This window comes from Periplaneta americana, chromosome 16 (assembly GCF_040183065.1).
Source record: "Periplaneta americana isolate PAMFEO1 chromosome 16, P.americana_PAMFEO1_priV1, whole genome shotgun sequence".
NCBI classification, from domain to species: Eukaryota; Metazoa; Arthropoda; class Insecta; order Blattodea; family Blattidae; genus Periplaneta; species Periplaneta americana.
This window is the reverse complement of record NC_091132.1, coordinates 181020082-181045766: the sequence shown is the minus strand read 5'-3', so window position 1 is coordinate 181045766 and position 25685 is coordinate 181020082. Positions and strand designations below refer to the sequence as shown.

At 36.6% G+C, this 25685-nt stretch overlaps 2 protein-coding genes across 5 annotated transcripts in view; both read right to left on the bottom strand.

The window, feature by feature from the left end:
* The window catches only part of LOC138692155 (zinc finger protein 345-like), a 31129-nt gene extending 17244 nt beyond the window's left edge, over nt 1-13885 (bottom strand). For 2 of the 3 annotated variants that reach the window (XR_011330022.1, XM_069815188.1), the window contains exons 1-2: nt 10720-11134; nt 371-471 (exon numbers count right to left, since the gene is read on the bottom strand). Coding sequence is in view for 2 of the 3 variants with exons in the window: in XM_069815188.1 (XP_069671289.1) it covers nt 371-466 (96 nt within the window). In the remaining variant the exon portion in view is untranslated. Of the gene's footprint in view, nt 1-370; nt 472-10719; nt 11135-13703 lie in introns of those variants that run through there. The other variant, XM_069815189.1, reaches the window with a different exon arrangement.
* Nucleotides 13886-14647: 762 nt separating this feature from the next.
* LOC138692154 (zinc finger protein 493-like) overlaps nt 14648-25685 on the bottom strand; it is a 190383-nt gene continuing 179345 nt past the window's right edge. For both annotated transcript variants that reach the window (XM_069815187.1, XM_069815186.1), the window contains one exon: nt 14648-23551. In XM_069815187.1, the coding sequence (XP_069671288.1) occupies nt 21568-23551 (1984 nt within the window). In that variant the 3' untranslated portion in view covers nt 14648-21567. The remainder of the gene's footprint in view (nt 23552-25685) is intronic.

Below are 25685 nucleotides of genomic sequence, written 5' to 3'. Positions count from 1 at the left end.
TACGACTACTGACCATAAAATATTGTACGAAACATTTAATAAGCAACGGGGAGTGCTTTAAATGTTCCAAAAGTCAATGTCATTTAAGTGTTCTGCTATGAACAGCGCTCCGAGCAGTGGAATTGGCACTATAAGGGAACGACTTTAGACCAGTATGTTAAGAGCTATGCGCCAGCTTGTATATAAGCAATGGAACCAATGCACACTTCTTAATTCCAGACCAATTCATGACGCCATATATCAAACAGCAACAGCAGAGAACTCTTAATTCAGTCTACTGGATATAAAGTGTGAAATGTTGAAATGTTTCCATTTCTGGCACTGGCAGACAAACAAATAAACAAAATATATTGTAAGACTTTTGAGTTACCTCTGCTAAGGGATCATTTTCTTCCATTTCGCATGTGCTGTCATGTAGTTGTAAGTCGCGCAGATCAACTTCAGGTTCCATTTTGATCACATCCATCACGACTGAAAGAAAAGGTTATGTAACTGACAGTGATTACAGAAACTGTGCTGTTGAGAAACAGTTACTACAAGTTGCTACGATTTAGTTCACATTGCATTCATTACCTCGTACTAAATCTTCTTCCACAATTCCCTGCTAAGATCCCTCAGTTCGCTACCTGCTAGTACAGGGACATTATTTTATTTTTACTAACATTTCTAATAGTCACCTGGCTATGCCTTTGGATTAACGGTAGAGAACCGAAAACGCTGTTTGCTACTCCCTTCCACGACTGGATTTCGATGATACTGCGTAAAATACAAACAAACCACTTTACTAGGTATAGGAGGGAAGAAAAGTAGTTCATCCATTTACGTAAACTGTGAAATATCGCGATTTTGAGTTTGATAATTTTCATTAGATTTTAGTTTAATCAAAATACAGTACCGTATTAACAATATGTGTGTTTACTCACGAACTGAGCTAACCATGTAGACGTATTCATTATGCAGTGTATATTATACTGTCTACAGCACATTTGCGTACAATATAGAGAATGAAGTTAAACAGAAAAATAATAATAATGACATATGGATATTTAAACACATTTTTTAAAATGGTGCCCGTTCATTTCGATACAGACGTCAGTTCTTTTATGCATATTATCGCACTGCAGACTTGTACCTGATTCCAGTTACCAGTTTTGTCCTTCGTTTTAGTAATTCATGTTGAAATAATTCTGTACCTACTCTATAAAATAGTACCTTACGTACTGTATATTCAATCTTCACTTCTGCCCGATTTCAAGAGATAAAATTACTCAGACATGTTATCTACTGTCTGTCCAAGTCGTTTCGTCGTAGTGTCGTAGAAAGGAGGCAAATCACGTGACAGTTAATTACTTAATGAGGCTCTTTTATTTAAGTTATTTTAAACAGTTGTATAATATTACGTAGACCACCAATTGCTAATAGAAATTAATGTTGTCAGGAAAGAGCTAAGACTGCCCAGCCACTAGCCTTTACAGAGGGGCGAGCAGAAGCGGGTGGGGGAAAACCGGGATGTGACGTAGGCAAACGAACAACAGTACCTGTGCGAAAATATGATTCAATATTGAAAAAACTTTCCTCACTGGAAAACGCGAACGTATTTCTGAAACGTACTATACTCACTAACTCAGTACTGTTTACTTTGACTGCATACACGGCCTTGGTTCTGTGTGGAGGACGGTTGGAAGTTTACTAGTAGTGGGGGTGGGAGTGAAGTACATTCAAAAACTCAGGTACAATAAAAATTTAAGTAAGAATAAAATGATGTGCCTGTATCAGGGACTGTTAAAATAATCAATTCAAATGCACACTAACTTTCTAGACACTTCGACAGTAACTAAGACTAGTTCATACATGGCTTATCATAAACAATTTGCTTATTCTAGCAGAAAATACTTCAATCACGAGTAAGTTCATCTCTATATAAATATTCTCGGTTTAATGTCTAATTCAGCAACTAATACGTTGCTTACTTTTATCTTCTACCAAAAATTGTCTAGTGTCTATTAATCAGATAGTTTTAGTACTTAGATTCTATTGTAATAGTAATTCTATTTGTATTCGTCAAATTGTAGTTATAATGTTTCGGTAGAAAGGAAAATACTGCCTAGTGGCCTTATCCCTACCAGGTTAAAAAGGTAAATATTATACAGTTTATCTTAAATTTGTGAATAAGTCTGAAACCAGTTATCTGCTACAGGAGAATTTCGAACATTTTTAGTACCGATAGCGGCACTATGTATTATTACAGTCTATTATATACAGCCATGAAGCTCAATTCGTAGTAAATATGCATCCCTAGATAGTTGCTATCCACTAGGATCGCTACTATCGCCTCATTACAGACAATGCAAAATAGTACCTGAACAGTCTATTGTTCCTAGCAACCCTACAACTCAAGCTTCGTGACAAAAAGTACAATAAAGTATTATTGCCAAAATAATAACAAATAAAAAAAAATTCTATAATAATTATAACGAAAAATAGATTCTCTTGCTATAACTATTAATACACAAATTCATGTACATTTTCTAATAATTAATTAACATCAATAATTATTAATACACGCTTATTGTTAAAAAGTGGTGCTGGTCCTTTCCATTCAGCCTGAGCGACTTCAGGCTGGTATTCACTTATTATTTTATACTTTATTGGCATCTCTACATTTATTGGTTGGTATATTTTATATTTATAATTCCTTTATTGCTGGATGATTTTTATATTAATAATTTATTTTATTTGTGTATAATTATAGCGTTTTTAGTTAAGATGCCAATTTATAGTGAACAATCCACTAAATTTAGGTTCCCTACACACGATAGAAAATTCTTCAGTAGTAGTGCATTTTATCTCAGTCACTATGATTAGTGGAAATGGAGAATTTCGAAGTGAAAAATACTGTATTTTGTCAGTAGGAAATGAAGTTCTCGTAATTATTCATCTCGCTATTACCATCAAAATTACCGGTATCTCTCATTCTCCTGTTATACTCTGTTTTATAATATCTATACAGTAATATTTGGTCCACCAGTATTCGATCCACTAACAATGTCGTGTTCCTCTTATCAGTCTATGATCATAATCACTGAGCTAAGAGAATAGGTTGGGATAGAACTGCTTAAATATCAAATGTTACCACAGTCTAGTATATACAGTCACGAAGCTTGAGTTGTTGAGGGTACTAGGAACAATAGACTGTGCCAGTACTATTTCGCATTGTCTGTGATGAGGCGATAGTAGCGATGCTAGTGGTTAGCAACTATCTATGGATGCATATTCCCTACGTATTGAGCTTCGTGACTGTATATACTAGACTGTGATATTATTTCATATCTTCTTAAATAATATAGTAGGTAGTATATCATATCGTCACGTGAATTCAAGAACTAGGTAACTTGATTTTTCCTATTTTGAGGTAGTGCCTATTTACTTCTTTATTGCACTAAGGAAAATTTCTCGTTTTCTTTTACCTATTTGTTACATTGAAAAATAGATGTCGCTGGTATCGTTCGATTAGTTACCTAGTTCTTGGATTACATCCTGTGCGATTTTTGCTATGATATAACAGAGGTAACTAAAAAACTAAAATTTCGAGTTACCTAGTTCTTGCATTCAAGGGACGATATAGTTTGCAGTAAATTAACTAGCATTTTGTAACTGTTTCTCATTACCACTTATAGTTAGTAATCATAATATCAGCTCAGAATGGAATAGAGTAAGAGTCAGTATAATATAGCATATCGTCGTTGATACTGCAATAGATCGTATGTAAAAAAATAACTTTGTTTATTAGTAGCTTTGTAATCAAAATGACCGGATCCACCTTCTCGTAAGAAGTCATATGTGTTCGGCCGATACTTAAAGTGAAACTCGCACAGAGGCAATAAGGTCAATGCCTGAGGTCTCCAAATTTGGTTACTGTAATTTGTCGTATGTCACGTAAAAACGAGTGCATGCGTAAACTAAGTTCATTTTTCAACTGCGTCCTGTTCCGTCTTGCAGATTATGTGGTAATTGTGCATTAACTTGTTATTATTGTTCATTGTTTAAAGGTTATTTAGTAAATAAAAGTTAAATTAGGTTTACTAATAATGAATTTAGTAATTGAAGATAAATTTGCAGTGGTTGTCGCTACAGTGGTACCTGTACATACATTAAAGTTGTATTCTTTGTTGTCACTAATTTTCATTTCTAAGAATATGTATTTTCTAGTTTTAAGATTAACATACGCCTTTTTCCATTTACTTTTATACCGTTCTGTACAGTTTTTTTTACATACAGTAGAGCATCGATTATCCAAATACCGATAAACGGAAACATCGGTTAACCGAAAGCGCTCCAGTTGGCAAATTCAAGTTTGGGCGCGTGCCATGTCGAAGTTCCGCGGAAAAAAAAAAAGAAAGAAAAAAAAAAGAACATCATCTCAGAAGCAAAAAAAAAAAACTTCTTTTCCTAAACTGTAGGTCTACTTTAATGGCCATTTTAATAATAGTTGGCATTGAGCACACTGTGTACAGATACGGTTATACTATAGGGCAATTCTTGGAAGGGTTAATAACTTTTACAACTCTTTCATCGTATGATGACGCAGAATATGTGCATGGAAATATCATATGTACTTCGGTACATTGAAATAATATATGATATGCGTAAATCACGAAGTGATTTAAGACGGCGCTTATTCCGTCGGATCCTGGCCAACTAGTCACTCATAACGAGTGCACCTCAGCACACGTGTGGACTTCGGTTCTATGTTCATAGACATCTATGACGTAGTGCAGAGGGCGGCCACTAGAGGGAACCCAAAAGTTGGAACTCAATCAGAGACAATTCTGTCCGACGCCGGGGTTGTATCCGGTGTGGCTTAGTGGATAAAGCATCAGCACGTAGAGCTGAAAACCCGGGTTCAAATCCCGGCGCCGGAGAGAATTTTTCTCCGTTGCATTACTCTTTCATCGTTTTACAACCAAGTTATTAACCATTCCAAGAGATGCCCTAATGGCCATTTTGAACATGTCAAACTAGGGTAGTCAGTTCTTTGTGTTATTTGTAAGACGTGTGATACAATATATATATATATATATATAGACACACACACACACACACAGTTTTGTGTTTAATATCAGTGCTTCTTTGTTTCATACTGCTCCTATGACACTGGTACAATTTGTTTTCGTAAATGATCGGTTATCCGAAATATCAGTTATCCGAACAGGCCCCATTCCCAATTGTTTTGGATAATCGATGCTCTACTATATGTCGTTTTTTTAGACAATATTACTATCATGTTATTCAGTATTGCTTGCATTTTTTTCTTACATAGGCCTAATAGATTTGAAGCATGATTAATATAAATTGTTTAAATAACTTACCGAATAAATAGCTTCGTCAACGAGAAGATACAGTCGTATCTTGCAGTTACAGTAAAACCCCGATAAGACGCTGTTCAAGGGACCGGGTGTAAAACACGTATTAACCGGGACCGGGTATTAGGCGGGTATACTAATTTTGACTTATGTACAGTATCTATTAGCATTTTTCTTTATTGAAATACATGATTCATGAAAGGCGATACAGTATTACTCCATTATGTAATTACTGTACTGTACGTCAAAGACATTTACAATATGTACTGTACTTAATTCTTTCGGGAAAAAAAAAGTCATTTATAGTTGTTTGCCGTGTGCGTGTTCACCAAGTCCTCATGTTTACCACACTTCAGTTTCTGCGATTACATCCTCCCGAAGTCGCAGCTGAAGTGATTGAGTCGCGATTTTTTATTATCGTTCTTAATATCGATGATGGGATTCCTACTGAATCAGTTGTTTTGTACTTTCGCAAGATTTTTAATTTTTCCTACACAGAAAGGGCTGTTCGTTTAACACTCATTGTAATCACATTCACAGACACTTCAATACACTAAAGTACAACAAACTGCCCAGCAAAAATTACCAGAATTTTATTACGGCCAAGTGAGGAATGCTGTTTGAGAGAGAGGGTTAGCAAGAGGGTGAGGTATTGTAACTGTATGTAGGCTTTAACCACGCAGATAAGGAGTCGAATAAGAGAGCGTATCAAGAGGGTGGGGTATACTAAGGTATTGCCCGTGCTTCCTGAGCTGTTTCTTTGCGGGGCGAGAGGCAGAGGGGGTATGTGGGAGGTCCTGGGTACAGCATGAGCCTACTACCCTACGTTCAACACATCGGCCTTTTCAGGATTGCTTTCGTCAACTATGGAGTAAGATCAGCCATGGACAAGCGAATGTATAGAATGTCCCCTCACAAAACAAATTATGTCCTACTTATCAATTCCTGTAACTAAACACTAATACCAGTGGAGGTAGACTACAGTCTCTATTTGAGATTCTCGACCTATTGGCGATTACGGTTGTCAAGTATACACATCCGTAAACTCTTTCCTCTATGGCAGTGTTCCTCAAACGTTTTTCCGCCGCGAAACCCCTTTTAATCTAAAGTGTAACTGCGGAATCCTTGTAATATTTTATTAGTATTTAATAGTTAACAGATTAGTGAAAGCTAGTATCTCAATCATTCTGTTCAGTGGGACGAATGTATTTGATTTTTAAGCCTGCAATCTGGTTTTATGGCGGAAAGTTATAGTCTCATTTATGCTATACTTCTGCATTTTGTCTTTTCGGTATTTTGTTTCAGTGGACACACACGCAGAGAATCCAGTGATGAAAGTGATAAGTAGATCTATTATGGATATTTTCCGTTTTAGATGTTGATTAGGCCTAAACATATTGTTATTACGCATATTATTGAAATATTATTATTACGCTTATTATTATTATTATTATTATTATTATTATTATTATTATTATTATTATTATTGTTATCATTATCGGTGGTTTCATGTTATTATTGATTCATATGTTCGTAACATTCATATATTTTTATAGTATCCACTAAGTATAAAATAGCCACCGGAGCAGCCCAGTCAGCTAAGGCGCTTGCCTATCGATCCAGAGTTGCGCTCGGGCGCGGGTTCGATTCCCTCTTGAGCTGATTACCTGGTTCGATTTTTTCCCGAGGATTTCCCCAACCGTAAGGCGAATGTCATGTAATCTTTGGCGAATCCCCGACCTCATCTCGCCAAATACCATTTCGCTATCATCAATCCTATCGATGCAAAATAACCTAGTAGTTGATACAATGTCGTTAAATAACCAAGTAAAAAAAGTATAAAATAAAATTTAAAATCAAATCAGGCTCACGGAACCCCGGAACATACTTTGAGAAATGCTGCTCTATGGCAATTCAGCAATTGTCCAAACTGAACGAAGAGTGGCCTACTGTGTACATACATTTTAGGAAATCTCCATTAGAGATAATAGCGATAGTGGTAACCACGATTACAGTATCCAGTATTATAAACAATAAAAACCCCTGCACTAGTATAGGATAATGTTTTCAGAACATGTAATATGCAGCCGTACTGCACACTGCAACTGCCGTGCCGGTCCGAGCAGACCTAAGAGGCGTGGTTATAAGCACTAGGGAGCTCTCGGTTCAGGACGTGAGACACGAGCAGTATGTGCAACATGAAGGTTTAAATGTGCAGGTAAAGGGTCGAATACCAATACTTTTCAGGTGAATGGCACCAGTGAGTTCAATGATCAAGATGTTTCATTGCTGTTGCAGTACGCTGTGGAAAATATTCCACAAAATCAGCGTATTATTCGGGACTTGATCGCAACAAGCGGGGTATTTTATAAAAGCGTTATATATGAAATGTGCAGGACCGGACAAAAAGAGCGTATTACACGGGATAGCGTAATAAGCGGGCGTGTCTTATCGAAGTTTTACTGTAGTTTCAGAACAAGCTAAAATTCTTCTCACCCTTCAACCAGGTGATACGAATATTTACAGCAGCAGAACTAAAGAAGGTGGAGGAGGATCTGAAGAGAAAACTAGAAGTACAGAACTAGTTGATCATTGCAATTCGATTGTCATCGGTAATGGTAATGGAAAAGAGGAGTTAGAAAAAACAGATAAGAACAAAATGATATTGAAGAAGAAAATATTTATTGCAATTCAGTTGTGAATAATAATGGTACAGGAAAAGAGTTAATAGAAGAAAACAAAAGAGGATAAAGTGGTATAGAAGGAGGAAAGGGTATTCATATTCAGAGCTCAGGCAAAGAGTATAATCTGTCTCTATCTGACGATCTTGAAAAAATGTTATGTTTTATTTAACGACGCTCGCAACTGCAGAGGTTATATCAGCGTCGCCGGATGTGCCGGAATTTTGTCCCGCAGGAGTTCTTTTACATGCCAGTAAATCTACTGACATGAGCCTGTCACATTTAAGCACACTTAAATGCCATCGACCTGGCCCGGGATCGAACCCGCAACCTTGGGCATAGAAGGCCAGCGCTATACCAACTTGCCAACCTGATCGACACGATCTTGATGAAGACTCTGTTTTTGAAGAGTCGCTTCATAGCTCCAGTTCTGAACATAAATCCTCAGAAGATGAAAACCTAGAGGAAAATGAGAACGTCAGAAAAGGCAGGGAAGAATTCTTGAAAAAGTCTCAGGGGAAGAATTTGATCCAAATATTGAAGGCAGGAAAAAGAAAAGAAAATCGAAGCAACAAGAGACACTGAAAAATGCCAATTCGCGACTTCAAAAGATTTCCACTGGAAAATATCAACATATAACAACGAGAAATCCTAGAGCAATGTTGGACAAATTTGGAAGTCATCATAAAGCTGGAAAAGGTCCCAAACAATAATTTCAGTATTCTGAAATAACCGAAAATCAACGACAAGATAAAGCTTTACTTGGATCTTGTGTGGGGGCACATTCACAAGGAGTTCAAAGAATATATCAAAGGATGGGGGAAAGAATTGTTAACGTACCATAATTTCAAGCCATACAGGGTTTATATGCACTCGATGTAGGCTAAGTTTCTGACGTCCTGTCAGCACACTCGAGTTATGTGAATAAAAATGGAGAAATTGAGATGTTGTCGGGTGAAGTTCTGGGGCAGCACAATCAGTAGAGCGTTGGTGCGCTAAGCGAAAGATCCTGGAATTGATACCCGGCCCCGAAACAATTTTTTCCTTGAATTTATTCGGATATAACTTTCTTAGTAAGTGAGTCTGTAAGGAAATGTAGCGAGTAATGAATTAGCACTGTCTCAGTTGAAGAGGGCGCTCGTTTCGGAAAAAAAAATTGTGACCCGTAAACAGAGCATGGAAAAACAGCCTTACTTGGTTAATTCACTGGTTTACCACTCATGAGATCTAAAGGAAATGCTCACCATTATTCTACGATACACAAATGCCAAAAAAAAAAAATCTGCAACAAACTTCCATTCAAACACCGAAGATCAGCTGTAATATTACTAATTTCTATTCCAATGTTTCCTTGAATATCAAGTAACGTTCGTGGATAATTAATTGATGACGTTATTAATACATCCCCAAAGAAAATATCGTGGTCTTATTTTGCCATTATACGTACTGCAGAAATCAATTTTACAAAATTTACTCTTCAGGCTAGGGAATCGATCATGAGGCAACTAATAACAGTTTAGATTCTTTAACACAATATTTTCCGACAAAATTCCCAAATATTCAAACATTTCCAACAAACAAACAAGAAATAATGCAATTATTAAACATGTAAAGTAAAAAAACTCCTCAGGGTATGATGAAATAACAAGCAAAATATTAAAAGCGAGTTCACATATTATAGTTGGGCCATTAAGTTATTTATGTAACTATCCAATGTTCAATGGTATATTTCAACTAAATTCAGCTTGTTTTGCTATTAGATCTATGCAAAAGATAGTAAATATCAATACCTTAAAAACAATATACTTTGCATACTTCCACTCGGTAATGAGTTTTGGAATAATATTCTGGGGAAATTCCACAGATAGTAACAATATATATCTATTACAAAAAAGAGTAATTAGAATAATAGTAGGTGCCAAATCGAGGGAATCGTGGACTATTTTCAAAAACCTACAGATAATGCCCATGGCTTGTCAGTATCTTTTCATTAACAATCTTCCTCGTGAAAAGTTTGTAACTAATTCAACAGATCATAGCATAAATAGACGTCAAAAAAATGATTTTCATACTCCGTCGGCAAGTGTCTATCGTGCTACCAAAAAGAAGTGCGTTATATGGCAGTAAAAATTTTTAATAGTCTCACTATCGATATAAAAAATGAAACTCAAAACATAAAATTATTTAGGGCCAAATTAAAGAAGTACCTAATTTCTCACGCCTTTTATTCTGTAGGTGAATTCATGACATTCAATAACGCTTCATGAAATTGATACTAAAACTTTGTGTTGTACTAGTAGACTATATTGTAAATCTCGTCTGTATATACTTCATCTAGACTGTGACTATAAATTAAGACTTCATAATAGTATTAAGTTTTTTGACTTGTTCCATATTCTAGCTGTAAGCATGTATGAACACCATGGAATGTTGATATAAATAAAATACAATACAATACAATACAATACAAGCAAGGAGATAAAGCGGTGGGGTGACCAATTCATTAGTCCCCCCCCCCCCGTTTAATATTATAGTTCCGCAAACTAAAATGCGCCACGAAACGGAGGTAACAGTGAGACAGATATAATGAAAATAGAAAGACGGTTATATTCGAGTCTGAAGTTTATGTTTAGGCCTACTTATAATATATGCTACAGGTAAAATCTGCAACTTACCTCTCCCAGAATTGCAAATCTAACAAAGAAATAATGGAAATATTCACCGAAAGGTTAAACTTTATGGCGTCTACCTGGACGCTCAGGAACGAAGGTGATCAATGCTGCCGTGAATGGGTGACAAAACAGATCACACTGCTCCAGAGATGCGCTGTCGTGTTAACCACAAAGCTTTTAATAGAGAGACGATAAAAGTAAAAAAAATGGAGTTAAATCTGCCATACTTATAACTCCATACGCCCTACTCTTCATAATTTACAATGCGGAACGCTTGCTTTATCAAAGCTAAACCAATAGGTATATGAAAAATTAAAAAGAATATCCAACTATATTTACAAATTCAATTAATGAAATCCTGTGTAACCCACTGAAGTAAAGCGAGCAACGTATCTTCACCAGCTTCCTATATTATTATCCAGTAAGCTTAGGTCTGACTGCAATTTCCTAGCCTCTCGCATCTCCACCAGCACTAGAGATGAGCTTGAACGATATTTTCAAGTAACTGTGACAATTAAATATCTGTGACTTTTATCGGTGATTTTGTCACACCGATATTTTATATCGATACGTAAGCACAATATGCATGAATTACACCGATATTTTATCACACCGATAAAAAGTAGCAGGAAATATTGAAGAGCAGTGAAATGTGAATACGATTTCTCTATGCACGCCACACATCAGTGATTTATATGGGAAAATCCAACAAATAAATAATGTACATGTACCATTAACAAATAAATACTTACCTTACTGAACAGTAACATGCCAAAAGTTAACCTCATGCACCAAGATGTTATATTCTAGATATTGAACTAGTTGATCATTTTAAAATGTAGTTGGGTATGGAGAAATTGAGGTTATATGATTATCCTAATCGTTTTCAAAATTGATCCTTTTTGTTGTATATAATATAATCGATAAATTATTTTAAATCGTGCATTAACATTATAATATTGAGTCATAGAATAAAAATTAATGAACCATAAGTATTCGGAAAAATATTGGAAAATAATTACAAAACAAAACAGTTGTTCAGACAGGATTTTACACAAGAATAAGTACTGGTAACCAATGGCGTTATTATTTAAATCGTGTAATCACATCACTTATAATAAGATGGAGAAACTACTGCCCGATTGATATTGTATCATGCGTACGCACAAACCTACGACGTAGAGGAGAAAATATCAGTGACAGAGTACTGAATACGGAGCAGATTTCGATAGCGATATTTTGTCACAGATATTTCGAGTCATCAGTCACAGGTTTATCTGTGACAAAAAAATACCTGTGACAAAATATCGGTTTGTGAAATATCGGCCATCTCTAACCAGCACGTCTTCAGAGGTCTGCCTCCGTGACGGTTCCCTTGAGGGTTCCATCTGATAACTTCTAGCTCTTTGCGTTCTTATTCCTCAGGCTATGTCCAATCCATTTCCTACGCTTTGCTTGAAGAACTGATACTTTCTCCTGCACTTTCCATGGATACTAATTGCTGTTGGTCTCCGTCCAATATATCTGGACAAATCTACGGAGACAGCAATTAATGTAACCAACACTATGCTGATTTCCAGTCAATTTTGTAAATAAGTAATACTGTTGTAGTCTAACTTCATCTGTCTTTACAGTGCAGAGAATAGTTCCGATCAGTGATAATTTATACTGTCAATGAAATGTGTTCTATAGTGTCAGTGAAATGCGTCATAGTGCCACTACAGTAGAGATGAGAGTAAAGTGAAAGATTATCAGTACCAATATGAAACTTATGTAGGGCCTATACATGTGTAGGTGGTATTGTAAAATTAGGTTCACTTATTAATTAGGTTATTTGATGTATTATTATTATTTGTAATTATTGTGTAAAATTGTATTGTGTAGCCCAAATAGAAAACCTATACAAATGTGCCCCTTTCTTCTCTACATACTAAAACTTACACGTCACATAATAATAGGTCTAGCCTATATCTTGTAAATGGTATTATTCTGTATTGCCAGTTTTTAGAAAAAGACTTCTTTTGTGTTCGAAATCTTCACCCGCTTCGAGGACCTTGAAATATTTGTTAATGATCTTCATCTCAACACTGATGTTGACAAATTGTATGAAGGTTTTGTGTACTCTTAAAATTTCATTAGATGCTATAAATGAAAATGATTTGGAAAGGGAATTAACGTCTTTCTATCTAAAAACCTTTAGATTAAAGTGTGTAATATTTGGTGCTTTCAAAACCTAATTTATTTAATAATTCGGAAAATGTTAACAATAATGTTATATAAAAATTAATAACATTTATTAATCGACATTCTGAAGAATCATTGGAAGCAAACGATGGATAATATGTAATAATTCAGCTACATGAACATTCTCCGTCCCAACTATTTGAAACTGATTGTTACAGTTATCATATAAATTAGTTCTTTTTTTTTTTTTTTTTTTTTTTTTTCAGTCAATCACTTATCATGTTAAGACGGCAGAAATGGATTCTATTACATTAAGATACAATATTAATATACCTCACGAATATTTTCTACTTACTTTCAAGTCATCTTCAGGTGATAATGTACTAACGAACATTTGAACATGGTGAAAAATATTTAAGCACATCTATAAAACACAAGTCTAACAATGCGTACTTTTCTTAAAATGGTTAAATGGCGTACATGGTATTAAATTAACATTCAGATCGAAAACCTTCCATTGGATATAATTATAATTTATATTAAAAATGCAGGCAGTGTGCCTGAGTTGTAAAATTTAAATCGTTTAAAATTATTGTAATGTAAAAAACTGAAGGCTAAGGCTTGCTCTTTACAAAGTTCAATATATTACAAGACTGTAGTGAAGTAGATGTGAAAGAAAATCTCGGTCTATTCGCCGTGGTGAGAGGCATAATATATGAAAAATTATCAAAGAGATGTCTTAAAAATTTTGAGGAGAAATTAAGTGATTAAAGCCTGAAAGGGCTTTTAAAGTTAATACTCACGAAAGATGTACAGTGGAGGTTTTCAGGTGATGTGGCCTTCTCATCTTGGCGTTACATGGTAGACTGAGCTATTGAGTTTTCTATGAATGGAGTACGGAAGGAAGTGACAGGCTGAACTAGTCGATAAACAATTATTCTGTAATACGGTATAGGGGGTTATGTAAATTTGGTATTTGTTCATTAAGCAGCTGTATATTGTGATTATGGTTTATTATGATGAAGTATTCCTCAGAATTGCTAATAAGATGTGGATTATTCACTATTTTCAGTATTTTTAAGGTTTTATGGATATTATTGAGTTCATGGCCGATATCAGTTAGGTAGGTGGCAAATTTGTTACAGGATTGAAATATGTGCGAGGAATAAATTAATCTAATAAATGATTTACAATATAAAAAGAAAACTACTTAGGAAACTAATGTATATTGACTTTTAATTTCTGCCTAATGTCGAAGTGAATGGAGTAAAAAATGATTTGTCACATTGGCATATGTGTGTACAGTGGACGGTTTTCGTGTAGATAAAAGAAAAAATCGCAAATTTGATGCTTGCCTAACATGACAAGGCTTGGCAATACAGGATGATTCGAAGAGTTTAAATATATAATGCGCCAAGTGACAAAAACAATGATTTCTTCTTTTGTCTTAAAGTGTGCTATGAAACAACAATTATTTACATTCCGAAGGGCGAAACAAAACTTGACCAGAAAGTAATCCAAAATCATATTCGAAGAAGTAGCTAGGAACATCACTGTTTCCAGATATAATGGAATGTGTGGTTACCAAGCAATGCTTTTATGAATGTCTCATGAATTTAATAAACATTAGCTTGTTTTGTATCATGATAGAGTATTGTTACAATATGAATGATAATGTTTGTAATGCAATTGAAAAAGAGGAAAAAAGGACAAAGTTATATGCATTATGCTCGGATAAAGATTCGTGTGCCAGTGAAAGAATATTAACAAATAATTCATTTCATTCAAATATGAATTAAGAATCGCGAGCGACTAAGGTGCTATATCATAATAGTTTCATTTAATACAGGAAATTCTACATTTAACAGAGTTGTCTACACAAATATGCCAATATGACAAATCATTGTTAACTGCATTTTCTTCTACATTAACTTGGGGAAAAATTAAGAGTCAATGTAAATTAGTTTAATAGTTTCATTTAATACAGGAAATTCCACATTTAACAGAATTGTCTACACAAATATGCCAATATGACAAATCATTGTTAACTGCATTTTCTTCTACATTAACTTGGGGAAAAATTAAGAGTCAATGTAAATTAGTTTAATAGTTTCATTTAATACAGGAAATTCTACATTTAACAGAATTGTCTACACAAATATGCCAATATGACAAATCATTGTTAACTGCATTTTCTTCTATATTAACTTGGGGAAAAATTAAGAGTCAATGTAAATTAGTTTAATAGTTTTATTTAATACAGGAAATTATACATTTAACAGAAATGTCTACACAAATATGCCAATATGACAAATCATTGTTAACTGCATTTTCTTCTACATGAACTTGGGGAGAAATTAAGAATCAATGTAAATTAATTTAATAGTTTCATTTAATACAGGAAATTCTACATTTAACAGAGTTGTCTACACAAATATGCCAATATGACAAATCATTGTTAAGTGCATTTTCTTCTACATTAACTTGGGGAGAAATTAAGAGTCAATGAGAATTAGTTTAATAGTTTCATTTAATACAGGAAATTCTACATTTAACAGAGTTGTCTACACAAATATGCCAATATGACAAATCATTGTTAACTGCATTTTCTTCTACATGAACTTGGGGAGAAATTAAGAATCAATGTAAATTAATTTAATAGTTTCATTTAATACAGGAAATTCTACATTTAACAGAATTTCTACACAGATATGCTAATATGACAAATCATTGTTAAGTGCATTTTCTTCTACATTAACTTGGAGAGAAATTAAGAGTCAATGTAAATTAGTTTAATAGTTTCATTTAATACAGGAAATTACACATTTAACAGAAATTTCAAACCGTTAATAAACTTCAAGCTGTATATTCAAAATGTATAAAAATTGGGATGTTATTGCTCGCATGCTTTTACCTCATAGCTTAGCATAGCTTATTGATGAAGATGGCCAAAAATATTTTGCTTCAGATCTCTCTTTATTAAGCCGTAACCGAATTTTGCACAAAACGAAACTCGCAAAATTAAGTACAACTGTAAGGCACCATTAGATATAATAAAAGTAAATAGCGCCAGAAAAAATTGGCCATATGTATGTTGCAACTGACAAGCCTGGAGTGGTGATTACTCGAACAACTTTTCAGTGACTTTTAACAATGGACCGTGAGTGGTGTTTTCGGCAAGAAAGTGAATTTGAACAGCTCTGCAGGCTTTAACTGTATCAAGAAAATTTTCAGCTGGAAAGTGAGGGCCTTGTGAGATATTATAAATTATTTCAACAACGATAAATAGACCTTTAGATAATATCCTCACATGATATTATTTCAAACAAAGGATAATTGACAAAATAATGGTTCAGTAAAGGAAAGTTTACTTGAATTAATTAAAAAGCTTTCACTATTTTAAGGAAAGTTTATTCTTGATTGAAAATGTATAGTTTATTATTAATTTTTGTATGGAAGAGTTGAAGCAAATAACCTATTTCCATATTCTTATCGATTAGTTTTTTTCCACTCTTACTTAGTACAGTTGAGTTCGCATAGACAGTTATGTTACGCAGTCTTTTAGCACAAAGCAGCATTCCACCTTGTTTTATTTTTCATCTCATTTTTTATGGTCAGGAAGTAGTACAAACAAGAAATAACATGACAAATATACAACATTAAGGTTACTGTAATAAAATATTGATAAGTAAGCCGCGTGACTCCAAAAGTGTTTTGTTCTTGTTTAATGAACTGTCCGAAGACAGGTCTGAACATTACAATGGTGAGTTGTAAAGGTCAGCGCGTCTGGAAGCGAAACCAGTTGGCCAGGGTTCGAATTCCGGTCGAGGTTTTTTCCGGGGTTTTCCCTCAACCCAATACGAACAACTGCTGGGTAACTTTCGGTGCTGGACCCCGGACTCATTTCAACGGCATTATAACCTTAATTTCATTCAGACGCTAAATAACCTAGATGTTGATACAGCGTCATGAAATAACCCAATAGAAAAATAAATAAAATAAAACCTTACAAGTGATACAAAGAAGGCACCATATATGAGGCAACTATGCCAGGAGGTAATGGGGTAGGCTGGCCATTTCTCTTCCCCCTCCATTGCATACGTCGCCGATTAGTTACATATTCAACTAATCAAACTTCAGATGTAGTAGTAGGGTTTAAGAAGGGCGCGTCAGCTGCTATGGCAATTTGCGCCCTTATCTGAAATTCTTAATATAACAAATACATAAATAATATAATAATCTGAGTGCTAAAAGAACTAAACAGCGTTGTCACCATAAAACAAGGCACACAAATGCAGTATACATAAGGTGATTTCTACAGAATCATAAAAGTGAGTAATTCTACCACACTAGGTGGTATTCAAAACGAGCAAATAAAACACTAAAACTAAGGCCACCAGAGATAACTTGTGAATCATATTTTAAAACCATAAAATTTTATAAAATATTCGGATGTATAAAGTCCGAAATGTGAACAATGTAAAATCAAATATAAAACAAATGTAACCTCCGGATGTAAAGGGTCCGGAAGATAAGTAAAACGGATCAATAAAAACTAAATCACCTTATCCAAACCTGTATTTGATAAAAATCTCAGAACTGCATTTGTACAATTAAAATCATTTCCAAGAGCGTCACGTAATGTCGGCCGAATTCCATAGTGCCTCCGTGCATGGTCATATTTCCTGCAACGCAATAAAAAGTGTTCCACCGTAAGTGGAACATGGCACATATCGCACTCCGGCTGAGGTTCGCCACGTACGAGATGGCCGTGTGTCAGATGACAATGGCCAATCCTCAACCGGGTGAGTAAAACCTCCTCGTGTCGCGACGCTCTTGTAGACGAATCCCAAACTCGAACAGTATTCTTTATATTTTGTAATTTGTTTCCCTCTTGTGCAGACCATTCTCCTTCCCATTGCCACCATATTTTATATTTCAAGTAATTTCGAATGTCCTGCCACCTCTCGCGCAAATACACCAGAGAGCCATTCAGTGCGCCAGCCCTGGCTGCAGCATCCGTGGCCTCATTTCCTGCAATCCCTACATGACCAGGAATCCACACTACTCCAATCTCATAATCAGAGCAAAGGAGAGTATGGAACAGCTGCTGAGTTCTTAAGACAAGCGGATCATCACAATTAAAAGACTGCAAGGACTGGATGGCACTTAAAGAGTCGGAACAGATAAGGAATCTGCCCCGAGGTTGCCTAATTAAAAACAATAAAACTCGGTAAAAAGCATACAGTTCAGCAGTAAAAACACTAGTATATTGGCTTAGTCTGTATTTAAATATCTCTCCATTTGTAACGAAGGAACAACCAACACAATCATTTATCCGGGATCCGTCAGTAAAAAAAATAATTTGGATATCGGGATAAAATTTCACTAAAACGAAGTCTATAAACAAAAGCTTGTGTAAAATTCTTAAAACAGCGGCTCAGACTTATATCAAACATGGGACGTCGCATAATCCACGGTGGAGTGGTGGTATACTCCAGTGTGCGAACTGACGGTAGATGTATATCCAGCTCAGAGAACAGTTCACGAAACCGCACACCTGCTGGACGAGGTCTCCGTGGATTTTCACTGTATCGGCCGTAAAGAGACGAATGATGGAAAGAGTCGTAAGAATTGTGCTCAGGCTGCGAGTGGAGCTTAACAGCATATGAGCACAACAAAATATGACGTCGCCGATACAGTGATGGTTCTCCTGCTTCACAATACAGGCTCGCTATCCGACTGGTTCGGAAGACCCCTGTTGCGAGTCGTATCCCGTGGTGATGTATAGTATCTAAAAGACGTAATTTACATTTATTTGCTGAGCCATAAATCAAACATCCATAATCCAGCTTTGATCGAATAAGAGCTCGGTAAAGGCGTAAAAGCACTGTACGGTCTGCACCCCATCGGACCCCTGACAAAAGGCGTAAAATGTTTAAGGATTTCTCGCAACGCCTTCTCAAATCACGTATATGCGCCTCCCACGTTAACTTATAATCAAAGATAAGGCCCAAGAGTCTCGCAGTGTCTGTATATTACAATTCCACTCCATTAAGACGCAGTTCGGGATGTGGATGTAGTCCACGTTGGTTGTAAAAGTGGACACACTGCGTCTTCTGAGTGGAGAATTTAAAGCCATTGCGAACAGCCCATTCTGATAGTACGTTGATGACCAGCTGCAAATGTCGACCGATGGACGGAAGATATCGGGAACTGTAATATAAACTGAAGTCATCAACTTACAACAGAGAAGATACTCGGTTACCCACACAGTGGGCAATTCCATTGATCGCAATGCAGAAAAGAAGAACGCTTAATACAGAACCCTGCGGAACGCCGTTTTCTTGGAGGTGTTCGTTAGAAAGTGTGGTGCCTACTCGAACTCGGAAATACCGCTCTGCCATGAACTTCGCAATAAACGTTGGTAGACTACCACGAAATCCCCAATCATGCAGAGTTTGCAGAATGCCATACCGCCATGTGGTATCGTAAGCCTTTCCTAGATCAAAGAAGACCGCCACAAGATGTTCCTTCTTGAGGAAAGCATCTCTAATGGCGGTCTCTAGCCGAACAAGATGGTCTGCGGCGGATCTGTGCTTACGAAAACCACATTGGATGTTAGATAATCGGTTTTCCGATTCGAGTACCCACATCAGGCGTTTGCTTATCATTCTTTCCATAACCTTGCATACGCAGCTGGTGAGAGAAATTGGTCTGTAGCTTCCAGACAAAGAAGGATCCTTTCCCGGTTTCTGGACGGGGATTACAATGGCGGAACGCCAAGCAGATGGGAACACTCCCTCAGTCCAGATTCTGTTATACATTGCCAGAAGAAAGGATTTTCCAGGTGGGGGAAAATGGCGAAGCATACGGTTATGGATGTTATCAGGACCAGGGGAGGTGTCAGGGAATGTGTCTAGTGCCGCCTCCAGCTCCTCGGATGTGAACGGTGTATTGTAGTACTCTGTATTATCTGATATAAAATTGAGGTTTCGTTTTTCCGCAGCATCTTTGATTTTCAGAAATTCCGGGTCATAATTATTTGAGCTGCTAATCTGTGCGAACGAGGTAGCGAATATTTCTGAAATTTCTATTGGACTGGTGGTCGTTAATCCATTGCTTATTATTCCCAGAATTACAGAGCTTCAGATGCATACAAACAATTCTTCCTCCGTCACTTTTCGTCAAGTGAGATATACTGCCTGATAATAGATATACATATTAGTCAGAACATCCACCAGAGGAGTAAAAGTGTTTTATGAATCACAATCAAATATTACCGGAAACGACAATGTGTATAAATACATATTCGCGTTAGGTCAAGAGTACAAGACAGTTTACATAAACACAGGTTCGTTCACTCATTCAGTCTTTTGCGCAAGGGCAGGTCTTTCGCTGCAAACCCAGCATTATCCAATGTTTCCCATTTACTGCCTTCCTCTTTCTATCCACATCAATATATGTTAACGTAGTTTATCGTCTGATATCTTCTTCTGCCCCCAACTCATCTCCGATTTACGATTCCTTCCAGTATATCCATCACTAGGGAGTTTCTTCTCAGCCAGTGACCCAACCAATTCCTTTACCTCTTCAATTTCAGTATCATTCTTTCTTCACTGCTCTTTCTAACACAGCTTATTTTTTTTTTATTTTGCGTGTCCATTTAACACGATCAATTTTTCTCCATACATATTTTTAACGCTCATATCCGCTCCTCTTCACTTCGTAGTAATGTCCATGTTTCTGCTCCAAACAATACCACACTCCATCCAAAGCACTTAATTAGTCAATTACTAATTTCTCTTTCTAGAGGACCACAAAAGATGATCCTTTTTCTACTAAAAGGTTCGTTGATAATTCCTATCCTCAATTTCATTCCCTAGCTACAGCTAATGTTACTGCTTATAGTACACCCCAAGTATTTGAAGACGACAACTTGTTGTATTGCTTCATTTGGAGTACCTCTGTCAATGGTCCTAGTTTTATTTGAATTTATACTTATCCCATACTACTGTTCACAACTGTCATTGAGATCCAGTAGTATACCCTTGTCTCCCCTACTGCTAACAACGCCATATCATCAACAAATCTGATGTACTTTATTCTTCTTCCTCCAGCACTAAATCCTCCCATGTTCTGAAAACATTTCTTCACATTCTTATGAAAGGTTTGTCGCGTGAGTGTAGTCGTAAATGCACATTCAACTTACCTTAGCGCGAGGAACACCACAAACATCACACTTGAAAGGTTTCTGGCCCGTGTGCCGGAGATCATGGTCTGTTAGGTTACCCGAATCTGAGAAACACATACCACAAACTTGACATTTGAAAGGTTTTTCGCCAGAGTGCCGGCGTACATGTTTCTTTAAGGTACCAGACATTGAGAAACCCCTACCACAAACATCACATTTTAAAGGTTTATCTCACCTGTGTATGCGTAAATGTAGGTTCAAATTGCCGCTACTCGAGAAACACCACAAACATCACGCTTGAAAGGTTTCTCGCCTTTATGTAGTCGTAAATGCTGTTGCATTTGCCCGGAGCGAGAGAAACATTTACCGCAAACATTAAATTTGAAAGGTTTCTCGAATGTGTGTAGTCGTAAATGGACTTTTAAGTCGCAGGAGCAGGAGAAACACTCACCACAAACATCACATTTGAAAGGTTATTCGCCAGTGTGTAGTTGTAAATGCACTTTCAACATATCGGAGCGCCGGAAACACTTGCCACAGACATCGCATTTAAAAGGTTTCTCGCCTGTGTGTAGTCGTACATGCTGTTTCAAGTAACCGGATCTAGAGAAACACTTACCGCAAACATCACATTTGGAAGGTTTTTCGCCTGTGTGTAGTTGTAAATGCTGCTTAAAGTAACCGGAGCTAGAGAAACACTTACCGCAAACATCACATTTGAAAGGTTTCTCGCCTGTATGTAATCGTAAATGCTGTTTCATGTTACCGGAGCGAGAAAAACATTTACCGCAAACATCACATTTGAAAGGTTTCTCGCCGGTGTGTTGTCGCAAATGGACTTTTAAGTCACAGGAGCGGGAGAAACACTTATCACAAACATCACATTTGAAAGGTTTTTCGCCAGTGTGTAGTTGTAAATGCACTTTCAACATATCGGAGCGCCGGAAACACTTGCCACAGACATCGCATTTAAAAGGGTTCTCGCCTGTGTGCAGTCGTACATGCTCTTTCAAGTAACCGGAGCTAGAGAAACATTTACCGCAAACATCACATTTGGAAGGTTTCTCGCCTGTATGTAGTCGTAAATGCTGTTTCCAGCAATCGGAGCTAGAGAAACTCTTACCGCAAACATCACATTTGGAAGGTTTCTCACCTGTATGTAGTCGTAAATGCCGTTTCCTTTGACGGGAGCGAGAGAAACATTTACCGCAAACATCACATTTAAAAGGTTTCTCGCCTGTGTGTAGTCGTAAATGGACTTTTAATTCACAGGAGCGGGAGAAACAGTTACCACAAACATCACATTTGAAAGGTTTTTCGCCAGTGTGTAATCGCAAATGCACTTTCAACATATCGGAGCGCGGGAAACACTCCCCACAGACATCGCAATTAAAAGGTTTCTCGCCTGTGTGTAGTCGTACATGCTGTTTCATGTAACCGGAGCGAGAGAAACATTTACCGCAAACATCACATTTGGAAGGTTTCTCGCCTGTATGTAGTCGGAAATGTTGTTTCATGTGACCGGAGCGAGAGAAACATTTACCGCAAAGATCACATTTGAAAGGTTTCTCGCCTGTGTGTACTCGTAAATGGAATTTTAATTCAAAGGAGCTGGAGAAACAGTTACCACAAACATCACATTTGAAAGGTTTTTCGCCAGTGTGCCGGCGTAGATGTCTCTTTAAGTTACCAGCCAACGAGAACCACTTACTGCAAACATCACATTTGAAGGGTTTCTCGCCTGTGTGTACTTGGGAATGCACTTTCAATATATCGGATCGCGAGAAACACTTGCCACAGGCATCGCATTTGAAAGGTTTCTCGCCTGTGTGTTGTCGTAAATGCTGTTTCATGTGACCGAAGCGAGAGAAACATTTACCGCAAACATCACATTTGAAAGGTTTCTCGCCCGTGTGTACTCGTAAATGGTGTTTTAAATAATAGGACTGCGAGAGACATTTACCACAAATATCACATTTGAAAGTTTTCTTTCCCACGTGAACACGTTCATGGGCTTTTAGGGTATTCGATTGCGAAAAACACTTACCACACACATGGCATTTGAAAGGTTTTTCGCCTGTTTGCACATGCACATGCAATTTCAAGTGACCGGACTGCGAGAGACACTTACCACAATCATCACATTTGAAAGGTTTCTCGCCTGCGTGTAGTCGTAAATGGTCTTTCAACATACCGGAGCGCGAAAAGCACTTGCCACAGACATCGCATTTGAAAGGTTTCTTGCCTATGTTCGTGGATAAATGTTCTTTCAGTTTTTCCGCAGACGAGATACATTTTTTAGACGATTTTAATTCCAATTGCTTCTCACCTTCACGAGTCCGCACACCTTTTGCGGTGGAATCTGAATTCTTGGGAATCTCGCACACAGTCTTGTTCTCTTCAAGAGAAAGACTGTCCAATTCTGATGATGCAGTGCTCTCATTCGTAGCTGCAATCCTGAAGTAATTATATCAGTCTATGAAATAGTCGCAACAAATATACATTCAATTATTGAATATTAAAAGCGACAACTTATTTCATCAGAAGGTGCATTACGATTAAAGATACAATCTTGTAATTAATTCATGAGTAACACAGGAAGTATCAAAATGTCTCAACAACTTGGACTTCACCTGTAGAATATATTTAATAAGGATTACACAACATTAGTCAACTGTTGTCAGGTATTTATTAAATAATCCTCTCTGTTCAAAGTCCCCTGTCTGTGAGTGAGCTAAATTATGCGAATATTTCGAAATTAGGGATTACAAATGCCGAATAAATTTTTAGCTCCTATTATTGTGATAAATAAAATCTTTATAGTTTTTCATTTCATCAATTTAAAATTAGGAAAATTTGCAGTGGGACATTACTGATTCGATTTCATAGCAAGTGTCATCATGAGAAAATTTGTATTGGTATTATGTCTAACCTGCTATTTGTGGTTTTGCGAAAGTTAAACTAGTAACAATGTTTCAAAGAGCTGCAACAATATTATGTACAATTGTACAAAATTATATGCATACTAAATAATTATTTTTCCGCTTAAATGATAAGTATGCTCGTACACAACGATATAAATTATTAATTGACTCAAAATAGAGAAATATTTGAAATGTCTGTAGCAAATTTAAGACTTGAATACTCTTCTATTCAATGCATTATGACTGACGAGTAGCTTTCACCTCTACGCGGATGTTATTTCAAGTAATTTATAAGAACTAAACGGTTGTGCGTCTGACAGCGAAACAGGGTGGCCCACGTTCGAATCCCAATTGGGGCAAGTTATCTGGTTACGTTTTTTCTTGGGGCTTTTCATTAACACAACATGAGCAAATGCTGGGTAATTATGAGTGCTGGACTACGGACTAGTTTTACTAGAATTATCACCTTCATCTCAATCAGACACTAAATAAGTGAGATATTGATAAAGCGTCGCAAAATAACCTACTATCAAAGGTATGAAAGTCTGGACGTGAGCAGATGGAAATAGGTATCATACCCATGGGATGCAAGTACACACAGGAGGGAACCCAGATGAGTCTGCAGAGAACAGACAAGAACCAAGGAATGAGAACTGTCCAAGATGTTGTGTTACTTCTCTATGGTACAGAGCGAAGAATAACGACAGACCTATTTATAAGATGCAATATGACGGAGAACAGTTTAGGTCAAAACCTAGACCTCACTGGATGGGAAAAAAAAGTTGACATACCCAAGCGTTCACAATAGCGAAAGGAAAAGAACATTTTTCTGAATTTTTAAATACTTATATAGTCACAATCATGCCATGGTATTAAAGAAAAATTTCACAACCTCGAGCGGGATTCGGACCTGCGACTTCCTGTTCTCCGGTCAGGCGCTCTACCAACTGAGCTATCGAGTTCGTTTCACGCCAAAGGCTTGAAATTCTCCTCTCATACTGGCGACTATGTTATAGAGTATTGCCCATAGCGTCTGTTCTAGTCAGCACTGCTTATGGGTGGAAAGAAACATTCTAAATGTAAACTTCATCTTACGATGTATGATGACGTATATACGTCCGTTGATGTGACATGACTATATAAGTATTTAAAAATATGTCACATCAACGGACGTATATACGTTATCCAACATCGTAAGATGAAGTTTACATTTACAATGTTTCTTTTGCACCCATAAGCAGTGCTGACTAGATCAGACGCAATGGACAGTACTCTATAACAGAGTCGCTAGTATGAGAGGAGAATTTCAAGCCTTTGCACAGTGTGAAATTTCGCCAATCTAGCTGGCCAAAAGTCAATTTTTGACATCGAAATTGAGATCCATGCTGCAGTACATTTTATTCTTAAATGTCTGCAGTATCTTGTTCTGCATTTGGTTTGGCAAGGGACATGATAGTTTACGTTCAGCGCACCATAAGAAGAAGCTGTGTAACTTTTGTCAGAAGCGTGGTATTTTATAAGTGAAACATGGAAAATGTAGAGGAAGGTATGCACTTTCATCCTATATATATTTAAATAATTTGTTTTCTACTAATAAGCCACAGCAATAAGTTAAAAATGGCGAAAAAATAAAGGATTTAAAAAAATATTTTCTTCTTTAAATAGAG